The sequence below is a fragment of the Pelodiscus sinensis genome, chromosome 8, assembly GCF_049634645.1.
Source record: "Pelodiscus sinensis isolate JC-2024 chromosome 8, ASM4963464v1, whole genome shotgun sequence".
Classification (NCBI taxonomy): domain Eukaryota; kingdom Metazoa; phylum Chordata; order Testudines; family Trionychidae; genus Pelodiscus; species Pelodiscus sinensis.
The window spans coordinates 64,075,636-64,088,012 of NC_134718.1; the positions used below are offsets into that span (position 1 = coordinate 64,075,636).

General features: G+C 43.8%; 1 protein-coding gene across 12 annotated transcripts in view; it reads right to left on the minus strand.

Moving 5' to 3' along the window:
* Nucleotides 1–12,377, minus strand: part of TDRD1 (tudor domain containing 1) — an 82,745-nt gene that overhangs the window by 58,372 nt on the left and 11,996 nt on the right. For 8 of the 12 annotated variants that reach the window (XM_075935440.1, XM_075935432.1, XM_075935433.1 and 5 more), the window contains exons 2-4: nucleotides 3,879–4,195; nucleotides 1,455–1,525; nucleotides 729–752 (exon numbers count right to left, since the gene is read on the minus strand). In XM_075935440.1, coding sequence (XP_075791555.1) covers nucleotides 729–752; nucleotides 1,455–1,525; nucleotides 3,879–4,194 — 411 coding nt within the window. In that variant the 5' untranslated portion in view covers nucleotide 4,195. Of the gene's footprint in view, nucleotides 1–728; nucleotides 753–1,454; nucleotides 1,526–3,878; nucleotides 4,229–12,377 lie in introns of all 12 variants that reach the window. The other 4 variants (XM_075935437.1, XM_075935436.1, XM_075935438.1 and 1 more) reach the window with 2 other exon arrangements.

Here is a 12,377-nt window from a genome sequence, read left to right on the forward strand (position 1 = left end):
CAAGAAACTGAAACATTAAAATGTAAACTTTTTTTCACACCCCTACCAACTTTTACTGACAAAAGTGATGTTGTAGACATAGCCTTCATATGCTATTCAGCTTCGGTAAGAAATTACATAGCATTAGTAAAGAAAAAATACCAAATTTCAGATCTTACATACGAGGGCCTCAAACAGAGATTGTAGACACTTAAAAGTCAAGCTCTTACCTCAGTGCAGCATGAAGGCTGGCCTACATAGTTTTCTTCCCAATCAATGTAACTAAATCAGTTTAGTACCAATTTAACTTCAATCAGTGCGACCCACTAGTGTGAATGCTCAGTGAACAACCAAATTAAGCTAAATCAAATGAAGGCATTTTAAAATCCTATTGCAAAAATGCAATTAGAAAATGGATTTATTAATAAGTTAGAGAATGCTGTTTGTTTAGTGTGCCAGTGACTATGGAGAAAAAATATATAGGGAGAAAAAAGACCAACAGAAAGCAGAGCAAGACAACAGCCACAGAAAAGTGAAACCTACAGAGGACAATTTTGAAAAATTGCTAGAATAAAAATAAAAAAATAGCCCAGAAAGAAGGCATTAAAACAAATATGTACATTTAAAAATAAGTATATCAAAGTTCTCTAACATTTGTCAGTTTTTTCAAAATTTCTACATTGCATTTGATGTGCACAGAATACTCATCTGAATGAATGGCCAAATGTTATTTTTAGCTCAACACCCACCTGGGTTAAGTATGGGACAGCAACCTAGAGTTGAACAGAATAGAGGGCCTGAGTCATTCGGGGTTTTTTTTTTTTTTAAAAAACACATTTTATGCGATTCAAAAGCTTAACATTTATGATCTCTTCAGAGTCTGAACATCACTTCAGGACTCACATCGGTCTTATATTCTGACAAACTCAAGGTTTAAATTTTTTCTGAGACCTTTCTGTACCATTAGACTGCACATTTAACAAAGCTAATTATAAGATACTGTATACAATGGACAGGGAGGGAAAGTAAGCACATCTCTCACATTATGTTCTTTTTATTTTGACCAGCTCACTAACTCTGATACTGCTGGCATTGGAACGGTGATTTACTATTTTTAAAATTGAACCATAGATTGTTCTTATTAGAACATTTCATATTTGTTTCCTGATCTTTTCTTGGCAGTTTATAGACTACCAGTAACTGACAAGGAAAATTTTGCTGAGCTACTTGACATTTGTATTTAAATCTCAGTTAAATGTGCAGTCTCAAGTTTATCTTTTTAAAAGTACACAAATAAGGTTACTTATAAGCAAGGATACTGCATCTGCAAACAACAAATGAATGGTCAATTGTAAACTGACATGTGATGCCAACAAAAATAAACAGAAATGCAATCTTCTAAAAAGACATAAAATACATCCTGATCATTTGTTAACATTATACAATAACTTTGGCACAAAACCCCCATCACTTACAGCATTTTCCTCTTTATTTGAAGGTGTTAACAGCAAACTACTTCTATCAGTTATGCTTTCCACTGAGTTTCCTAAAAACAAAGAAAGGTTTATAAAAATGGTCTGATTTCATAAAAACAAGGAGTGGAATTGACTGTTTGTTCAAAAATCATGATAAAATACTATCTGATGCTAACAACAAAACGTAGATATTCCATTTCTAGAAACTAAGAACAAGGAATACAAAATCACAAATGCTACAACTTTTTGTATTATAATTGACACTTTTTTTTTTTTTTTACACAAATCACTCTTACGAAAGATTGTTGAAACTACAAGCAACCTCATGTAATAAAAATGAGATAAGTCTATCACTTCATACAAACACAATGAATATTAAACAAAACATGCATCCTTACAATTACAGACTGTAACACTTAAGTCCACCGGTTTGTCTTTAAAAGATTATGACTCCAAACACAAAGACTTAATGGGATACCAATTTAACATTCTGAACTATTGCCAGGCCATTCAATATTATGGGAACTTTGAAACATTAGCTAAAACAATTGTTTCCAGTTTGCTGTTTAATTGCTTTGCAATTCAAAGGTATGTCTTCACCGCAGCACTAATCTAGATGATTGGTACCCAACTCTGAACATCCAGGTTTGCTAGCCTGAACGTGAGTATCCTCACAACAAAACCATACTTGCATTACTGGGTCCACACAATTCCTGCACTCACCCACGCGTCTGTAGAGGCATACCCCATAGTTCTCTGTGTTGAGACACTCAAGGATTCTTTCCAAGGATTTTCATTTGTGGTAGAACAGGTTTGTCCTTCGGAGGGGGCAGAGGGAGAGATGGGGAAGGGGAAGGAGCCTATGGGAAGAGCACTGGAAGACTAGCAGCACTCAAGTGATTCTGCCTGCATCCTCACTAGTGAACAGGTAGATTTCAAGCCTGAATTAAACCAACCTCGGGCTGTAATTTTTCCCACCCCACCTCAGCCCCATTAGGTAAACTAGCCTGGGCTTCAAGCACCAGCAAATAAGGATCAGAAGATTTTCTGTGTATTGTAGGAAGGGGCCTGGATAAAAACTAGGTAAGAGCCAGTCAACTGTATAGCAGTCTTACATAATCCAGAAAATTAGGGTATGTCATAATCTTGTGCCAAAAAATTAAAAATTCTGCACACAATATTTTGAAATTCTGCAAAAATTTATCAATATAATCATACCAGTTTCAGTTATTTTAGTAATTTATTTCAAAATACCAGTCAACAAGATTGCCTGGAACAATACGGTCAATCAGATTCCAGCTGGATTAGAGAGTTAAAGAACTCCCCTACAACAACCCAGTTCCTGTTTCTGATGTGCTTTAGTCATACACCTCTGGTCTGAGCGTGTCATATGCTAACAGGGCACATCTTGGGGAAAACTCCTCCACACCTCTGGTCTTTTAGTTGATTTTTTTCTTTGTTTTTTTTTTCAGCACTCTGTTCAAGTAGAGTTACCACATCCCAAGTTCCCAAATAGCTGACCCTGATGAGAGGAAGGTACAGTTGGGGGGAGTCCTGCAGAGATGTACATCTGTTCAGGAGAGGGATATATGAGGCTCCCCCAGCCCAGATGTCCTCACACCCCTCTATTCACCCAGAGCCCAACCACAGACTCCTCTCCATGAAATTTCATTACTGGACTGCTGTAGGATGTGGTGCACCGCTCCCTCTCTCACACGTTGTGAAAGCTGGTGCAAATGGATCTCCCAGACCTGCCCCCATTCATGGCTGGGGATGAGTATCAGGATCTGCATGTTCTGGCTTTCAGGTCTCCAAGTCCCACCAGGCCAGATGCTCTAGTCATGCAGGGCCACAGTCCACATACCACCTCCCTTGGTCAGGTAGCATTAGGAACTGTCAGCCTCCCATACCTGCCATGAAGGCACACTGCAAGCTGGGCTCTGCTGAATCCAGTGGCCTCCAGCAGCTCTAAAACACCAATTCCACAAGGAAAAAATAAAATTCTGCACAGAATATTCTGTGCAAATTCTGCATTGTGCACTGATAAAATACTCCTGGGGAAATTTATATATGCTTGTTGCTGTGAAAGGTTTACACAAGCAAGGAGAAATTCTTGGTCTCAAGACCTAAAAAAAAAAAGTTATTTCAGGGAATGCTTAAATTACTGGATTACAATTTGATAGTTTCCCTTTATTTTATCCCTTAGTCAGATACATTTACAATTGCTGTGAATAACTTTTACATATACACAAGCGTACAACAAATTAATATTATCCCAGCTATTGATCTCTTTCAAACTGGAATTTCAGATTAGTGAAGAAGTTGCATAGTACATGTAAGGGCATGCTGTATAGTGCTACAAAAAGGCAAGTTCTTCATATAGCTACAGAAACTTACATTATTGAAACAAAGGTTCTCTCTCACCTGTTAGTGATCCCACATTCATCTTTGTTCCAAACTCTTCCTTGTTCAAGTCATTCACCAGTCCACTCTTGCAAAGAGAGTCAGAATCTCCTGAACCATTCTCATGACTAGCAAAGAACTGTTTGGTTTGGTCACAAAATAAGCTTTTATTGGATAATCCAGAAGTTTTACCTCCAAGCTCAGGATATTTCAACCTGAACTTGGGATTGGCGTGAAGGCTTCTTAAGGATTCGTTTGGGGCTTTGGTCTCCTTGACCTTTATATGAAATCGTCGGTTCATCTTGTAAACATTCGCACCCAAATCATTTCCTGACATCCTACAAAAGTTACAATTTTGTAATTACAAAAATCTACAGGGAAAAGAAAGGTAATTAAAAGGTGTGTTAAAGTTGGATATAGTATTCAACTCTGACGTTTAAAATATTAAATATAGCTTAACTTTAATAAGCATTGTTAAAAAATTCCTTTAATTAATGAAGAAAATAAACTATAAATGATTATCCTAAAAGAAAGGAGTATTATGTTGCTTCCTTTAACATTTCAACCATTTTTTTCATTCCAGACTGACAATTTATTCATTAGTAAAGAACTCTCAGAGATATTGATGGACAGAAATAAACCTCTCAGGGAGATATCCATGTTAGTGTGTAACTTTAAAAAACTAGTAGTCCTGTAGCATCTAAAGATTAACAAATATTTATTATATATATAGTGTATCATGAGCTTCCATGGCAAAAACCACTTCCTCAGATGAGCAGTCTCTCAGAGCTATCCATATTTTAAATAAACCCATGCCTACAATAAGATGTTAACAACATAATTCTGAGAAAAACTGGAGATGTAACATTTAATTGTTATACTCCCCTGTTATTAAAGCATCAGAGATACGCAACAGAAGTCAAGAGTTGATGCATTACAAATTGAAATATTAGGAAGAAAAATCCAATTTCCATTTGGCAAGGACTATCTTGGTAGTCCAGTGTACCTGGTTCTGCTTTTCACTGTTTTAGAGGTTTGATATTTGGGACTTGTCTCCACTAGAAAGTCAGGTTGACATAAGACATCTAATGTGAACCTAACTGGGCACGTGTCTGCACTCAAATTTGTCTCCATGAGAGACAAGCATCCTGTTAGTGTTCCCTAAAGGGCACTGAACTATGACTAACACATTAAGATTGACATAGACAAGTGCAGACAGTGCATGACCTATGTTGACCTCAACAGTCCTCCAGTAGTTGTCCCACAATGCCAGTAATGGCTGTTCTAGTCACATCTGTGAATTCCTATATTTTTGAAATGCCTTTTCCCAACTGGCCAACTAGCAGCTCTTCCTTTGGGTGCACACGACTGCCCAATTGGTCATGCCACTTACACATACCTGTCTGGAGGTACTACAGCCTATGAGAAAGAGAGGCTGTAAGGGCAGAACTACAGAGAAGTTGTATAAATGTGGGCAAGAGGGTCAGACTAGTGCAGGGGTGAGAAAAAGGGCCACCATGGGCCAGATCCAGCCCCCCAAGAGGGTTGATCTGGCCTGTGGAGGCCTGCCGTTTCCCCACCCCCAGGCCAATCAGGACTTGGTGGCAGGGGGAGCACGTGAAGTTTCCTCCGCCCTGCCCTCACCCCGCAAGGAGTGTGCGGAGCTTAGAAGTGCTGTGTGCTCCTGGCAGGGAACTTTGCGCACTTCTCCCCCCTCAAGCCCTGATTGGCCTGGGGGCAGAAAGGGGAGCACACAAAAGCCACATCTACACTGAGGCTTTTGCCACAAGAGCCTATGCAAATGAAGTGCAGATTAGCACACTGTTGCGCTTCATTTGCATAGTTTATTTGGAGCCGTTTTTGCGCAAAAACAAGCAGTGTGGACGTTTTCTGTTTGCGCAAAGATCTTTTCTGCAGATCCTTATGCCTCAAAAAAGGAGGTATACTGATCTTGCAGGAAAAGGGGGAAAAATAAATTATGCAAATGAAACATGACATGTTAATCTGCATTTCATTTGCATAGGCTATTGTGGCAAAAGCCGCAATGTAGACATAGCCAAAGTCTGCTCCCGCCTCAGGGGCATGGGCGCCTAAAGGGAAATTTCTGAATTTTTTTTCTGAATTTTTGCCCCCAGCAAAAAAATATTGCCCACCCCGGCGTAGTGCCTCGTCACAAACCAACTTTTACAACTAGTTTAGGGATGGGCAAATTTTTTGGTCTGAGGCTAGAAATTGGCTGGAGGACCATGAATGTTCATAAAAGTGGGGGTTAGGGTGCTTAAGGGGTGATGGCTCCAGCTAAGAATGCAGACTCTGGGGTAGAGCCAAAAATGAGTTCAGGATGTGGGAGGGTTCTGTAGGCTGGGACTAAGAGGTTAGGAAGATATGAGAAGGCTCTCAGCCAGGATTGGGACGCTAACTGGGGTTGCAGATTCTGGGGTGAGGACTGCAAGAAGGTATGTCAGACTGGAACAGAAGGGTCTGGAGGGCAGGAGGAGATGCACCTCAGGATCACAGGATCTGGGCATCACTTACCTGAAGCAGCTCCTGTAAGCAGCAGCCCATCCATCTCCTCCACATGGAGGTAGAACAACATGGCTCTATGACAGCGATCCCCAACCATTTGGGGTTGCCGGGCGCCAGGGGGCGTGGCCGTTCGCCCGCCGGGTGCCCGAGGCCCCCCCATAGCCGCATTCCGGGGCCGGCGCTCTCCCCTCAAGCGCCGCGCGCCCGGCGCTCTCTCCCCCCCTCCACCAAGCACCACGCGCCCGGCGCTGGCGCTCTCTCCCCCCCCCTTCCCCAAGCGCCGCGCGCCCGGCGCTGGCACTCTCTCCCCCCCCTTCCCCAAGCGCCGTGCGCCCGGCGCTCTCTCCCCCAAGCGCCGCGCACCCGGGGCCAGCGCTCTCTCCCCCCCCCTTCCAAGCGCCGCGTGCCCGGCGCTGGCGCTCTCTCCCCAAGTGCCGCGCGCCCGGGACCGGCGCTAGCGCTCTCCTCCCCCCCCCCCCATGCGCCGCGGGGGGTGAATCCGCGGCGCCCCCGGGGCCGGCGCTCACCGTGCGCCACGTGCCCGGGGCCAGCTCCGGCAGCGCATGCGCCATGTGCCCAGGGCCAGACCAGCCCTGAGCACTTGGCGGGCGCAGAGAAATGCTCCATTTCCAAACATCTGGAAAATATGTAACAGCTTGGATTTATAAAGAACAAGCCTTATGGATGAGGGGAAGCAGTAGATGTGGAATACCTAAGCTTTAGGTCAGCATTTCTCAATGTGGTCCACAAAACCACTTTGAGAAAGCTGCTAACTGGGCGCTTCAGTGTGTCTATTTATCAGCTCTGTAGCCATGGAACAACACAACTCCCAATGGCTCTGGTTTGCCATTTGCAGCCAAAGAGCCGCAGGAAGCAGCAGGATGGCCCTTGCCACTTCCTGTGGCTCCCCTTGGCTGCAAACAGCAAACCAGAGCCAATGGGAGCTTCAAGGCTATGTGGCTGCGGAGCCGTTAACTAAATACACTGGAGCAGCCAGTTGGCAGCTTCCTAACGCATACGATACAGTCTCAACTGACCTCTTTATAAACAAAAAATGGAAATACAACCTACATGAGGCTGAATAACCATTCCCAGAGACAATATAACTGGCTGAATAACCATTCCCAGAGACAAGTTTATCAATGGTTGACAGTCATGTTGGAGAGGCATAACACATGTGGTTCTGCAGAGGTCAGTGTTAGGACCAGTTCTGTTCAATATCTTCATCAATGATTTAGATAATCGCATAGAGAATATGCTTATAAAGTTTGCAGACTATACCAAGCAAATGCTTTGGAGGATGGGTCATAATTCAAAAGAGGGCTGTCAAGCAATTTAAAAAATTGATTGTGATTAATCGTGCACACTGCCCCCTTTGAAATGCTGCAGCAGCATTTCAAAGGGGCAGTGCTGCGGAAGGCCAGGATCAGCTGGAGGCTTCAGCTGACCCCAGTGCCCCTTGGAAACACTGCCCCAGTATTTCCAACGGGCAGCACCACGGGAGCCAGGAATCAGCTGGAGTGCCTAGCTGATCCCCAACTCTACATTGTGCTGCCCCTTTGAGGCACTAGGGTGGCACTTCAAAGGGGCAGTGCTGCAGGGAGCCCGGGGTCAGCTGGGGACTCCAGCTGACCCCAGGCTCCTAATGTGCTGCCCCTTTGAAGTGCCAGAATGACACTTCAAAGGGGCAGCACAGCATTAACGCCTGTGATTAATGCATTAAAAAAATTAACGCGTTAATCACAGGCATTAACACACATCAATTGACAGCCCTAATTCAAAATTATCTGGACAAACTGGAGACATGGTCTGAAATAAATAAGATAAAATTCAAAAAGGACAAAGGCAAAGTACTCTCCTTAGGAAGGAACAATCAGTTTTACCGATACAAATAGGAAATGACTGTCTAGGAAAGAGTATGTCAGAAAGGGATGCAGGGGTCATAGTGGACCACAAGCTAAATATGGATCAACAGTGTAACACTTTTGTGAAAAAAGCAAACACCATTCTAGGGTGCATTAGCAGGAGTGTTGTAAGCAAGGTAAGTAATTCTTCTATTCTGCACTGAGTAGGCTTCAACTGGAGAGTGTCTAATGTTCGGCACCACAGTTCAGAAGAAATGTGAACAAACTGGAGAACATACAAAATGATTAAAGGTCTAGGAAACATGACCTATGAGGGAAGACTGAAAGAACTGGGTTTGTTTTGTTTAAAAAAAAAAAAAAAAGATTGACAAGGACATGGCAACAGCTTAAAAGTACATCAGAAATTAAGGTTTTTTTCCTCTCTCCTACTTGTAAAAACTTTTTAAGATAGCAACAGGCTTAAATAGCAACATTAAGAAAGACTTCTTGTTAGGGAAGTTAAGCATTAGAATAAATTGCCTCCATCATGGGAGATTTTTTAAAAGCAGGATAGACTTGTTAGGGATGATCTACATCAGTGATCCCCAACCTTTTAAGGCTGCTGGGTGCCCGGGGGCAGGGCCCACGCATGCACCAGGCGCCCGTGACGCAAGAATGCTCGGGCTGGCCCTGGCCACTAGGCGGGCACACAAATGCCCCGGCAGGCACCATGGCACACGTGAGCACTGCGTTGGGGACCACTGATCTAGATGGTGCTGGGTCCTGCCATCAGTGCAGGGGACTGGACAAGATGACCTTTCAAGGTTCCTTCAAGTCCTAGTATTCTGTGATTCTACTAGAAAAGATAGCAGTTCAACATTTGCAAATATGCAAATGAGGCTACGCGTGGAATATCGCCGAGCCTCATTTGCATACCTAACGAGCCACCTTTTTTTCAGAACAAGCTCTTGTGCAAGAAGGAGCATCTACACTGCCCCTTCTTGCGCAAGAAAAACCCTCTTGCACAATGTCGTTACACCTATTGCCCTTCTTCCTGAAAAGTATTGCGCAAGAGGGTTTTTCTTGCGCAAGAGCCTCTTCTGAAAAAACGGTGGCTCATTAGGTATGCAATGAGACTCGGCAATATTCCACATTTAGCCTCATTTGCATATTACTCGCACAAGAAGCTGTGAGTGTAGACATAGCCTAAGACTGTAGATCAGGGGTGGGGAACCTTTTTTGGGACCACTGAGCCACAGAAAAATCAGTCAGGGGCCGCACACAAGAATAAAAAAATAAAAACAAAATCAACCCTCACTGACGTGGCCTAGTGAGGAGACACACACTCCCCACATTTCCCTTGCACACCAGAGCCTGGGGGGCCAGCCCTGTGGTGAGACAGCAGGGAGGCTGGAATGCCAGCATGGGCGCCCCAATGCTGGGGTAGCTCTGAGCCTTGAGGGCCAGATCCAGCAAGCCAATGGTCGCATATGGCCTCCAAGTTCAACAAGCATGGACCCACCTTTCTCTGTAGTAAATGGAGAACTCCATTTTAGCACCTCCCTACAACCTTCCACTCTCCATACCAGGCGACAGTACAAATAACCACGGCTTCACATATACTGGCCACAGTTGCTGAATGTGCAGTCAAAATAGAATGAAATAGAGTGATCATTTCCCTTGTTAAGTTCTGCTCCATTTATTTATTGAAAAAGATTTTTGCTTTTGTTTTTTTCCCCCATCGCAGCTTTTGTTGTAAGTGGTTGATATACAACTTTTTTTTTAATTAATTATTTTTGTTATTATTTTACAACATATGCTGCAATATTCCCACCTCTACTCAAACATCCATTATTTGTGATTGTACAGGACAAAAGCTCTCAGAGTCAGTGATACACAGTGTAATAATTATAAACAGGGATCGACAATTAGTGTAATCTACTCGCCCATGAGTAGATTACAAACCGGCACAGCCGCGCAGTGCAGTCCGCGCATGCGCAGCGTGCCGAACCACATGGCTGGCGAGTAGGGCTCACCGCCGCTTGGCAAGCCTTGATTATAAATGCTCAGCAAGAATAATAATTAAGATGCACTGACTATATTATTCATAAAGACACACCAAGGATGAAATAATTCCTAACAAGCCCTCACAGTTCAGGTCCACAGAGAGCACAAATCACCACACCACATTATGGGGGCTGACAGTAAAAGTTCTTTTTCATAGCCTCCCACAGCCTCATACGTCTATGTTGGGCTCTTCTAATAGTTCTTGTACCTGGCTGTTCAAACTCATCAAAAAGTTCCTCCACATCTGCCCTCCACTAGGGATGTTAAATTTAGATTAATCAGTTACTCAAGTAGTCGATGAATTTCCATCTACTACTTGATTAGTCGATAAGGGGGGGGCTCTCGCTATCCCTCTGAAATGTACAGGAACTGCCCACAGTTCTTGTACATTTCAAAGGGAGAGAGACAGCAGGAACTGTGCTAGGAGAGAGCAAAGCAGTCCTCGCTGACATGAGTTCCCCTCTGTGCCTCTTCCTTTGAAATGTACAAGAGCTATAGGCAGCTCTTGTGCATTCCAAAGGGGGAGAAGCAGCAGTGGGACCAGCGCGAGTGGGACTGTTTCAATATCCACTCATGCCATTTCCCCACTGCCTCCTGCCTCCCGTGGAGACAGTGTGGGGAGGAAGGGAGGGAGAGGAGAGAACCAGCTTTTAAGATGGCTCCCCCCAGCACCGACTTGTGCTCTCCCCTTGCGGCCTCTCCCTGATAGACGAAGCAAGGGAGTGGGAAGGGGGGAAGTGACGAGTGGAGTTCCTACTCGATTCCTGATATGCATTTGCTTATCAGATAGTCAACCAGTCGACTAGTTGCTTACATCCCTATCCTCCATCCAAGCAACTTTAATCCCTTTGCCTCACACACATTATGCAAGATACAACAGGCAGCTATAAGCACTAAAACTTTTTTTTTTTTGGCTGAGATTCAATCTTGTGAATAAACATCAGGATAACTTCAATCTACCAAGAGTACATTTAACCATTATTCTGGTCCTGCTTGAATAGTGGTTGAATCTTTCCATGGTGCTACATGACCTGTATGTCTTCATGAACCAGGAAAGCAAGGGATTGGCTGCATCTCCCAGAATCAGGGAGATTCTGCCAACAGTAATCCATCAGTAGGGAAAGAATGTTCTTAGCTGTAGTTCCATGTTCTTAAAGATGTGTGTGTCATGCACTGACCAGTCAACATTGATGTCAGTTGTGATCTACTAACACTTGCATAAACATAGAAAAGTAGCTCTATTGATAAATTCTGCAGTAAGGTGAAATGGTGCCAAAATAGGTATGTGTGCCTTTTATCATCCCACCACAGTTTAGGAACTTCATTGCAGCAAATCTGTTTATTTCATGTCATAGCCATTACTGAGAGCCACGCTCGTGGACAGCACAAATCTATCATCAGCCCCCACTGTGGATTTTCAAACTCCAAAATCATTGCCCCCCGATTGGTAGGAATCTGGCATTATACAAACCTCCACAGCCCAACGGCCAACTACTTCTCATGCTCTCACAGCTCTCTCTCATGTTCATGGTTTGGGGAGAGTTAAAAACACAGATAGAGAATGAGCCTTTGTCTATCACTCAACACTAGCATCATGATCCAATCCCACTGGACAGCTCCATGCTTCTACTAGAGATGGCAAACAGCAAGGAGTGCCACATGGGTTTACAGAATCTTTTTAAAATGGTACAAAACGTATGGGCTATTGATGGCATTATGGGATGGAGAAACTACAGAATGAAAATTTGACCCTTGCTCCCTGTCACCTCTGGATGACTCATTTCTGTCCCCCCATGCAATGTCAAATTTTTCCAAAAGACAGTGTGCTGGATGGAGGAAAGTGGCATAGAGCAATACCTAACTATGGTATACTCCCGGGCTGTGTCTACATTAGCGCGATCTTGTGCCAAAGCATCCGCTTTTGCGCAAAAACATGCTACCTACACTGGCGGGGAGTTCTTGTGCAAGAACTATGATGCTCCCGCTCACGAATAAGCCCTCTTGGGCAACCGTTCTTGCATAAGAGGCCAGTGTAGACAGGCAACATGAATTGCTTGCACAAGAAAGCCCGATGGTTAAAATG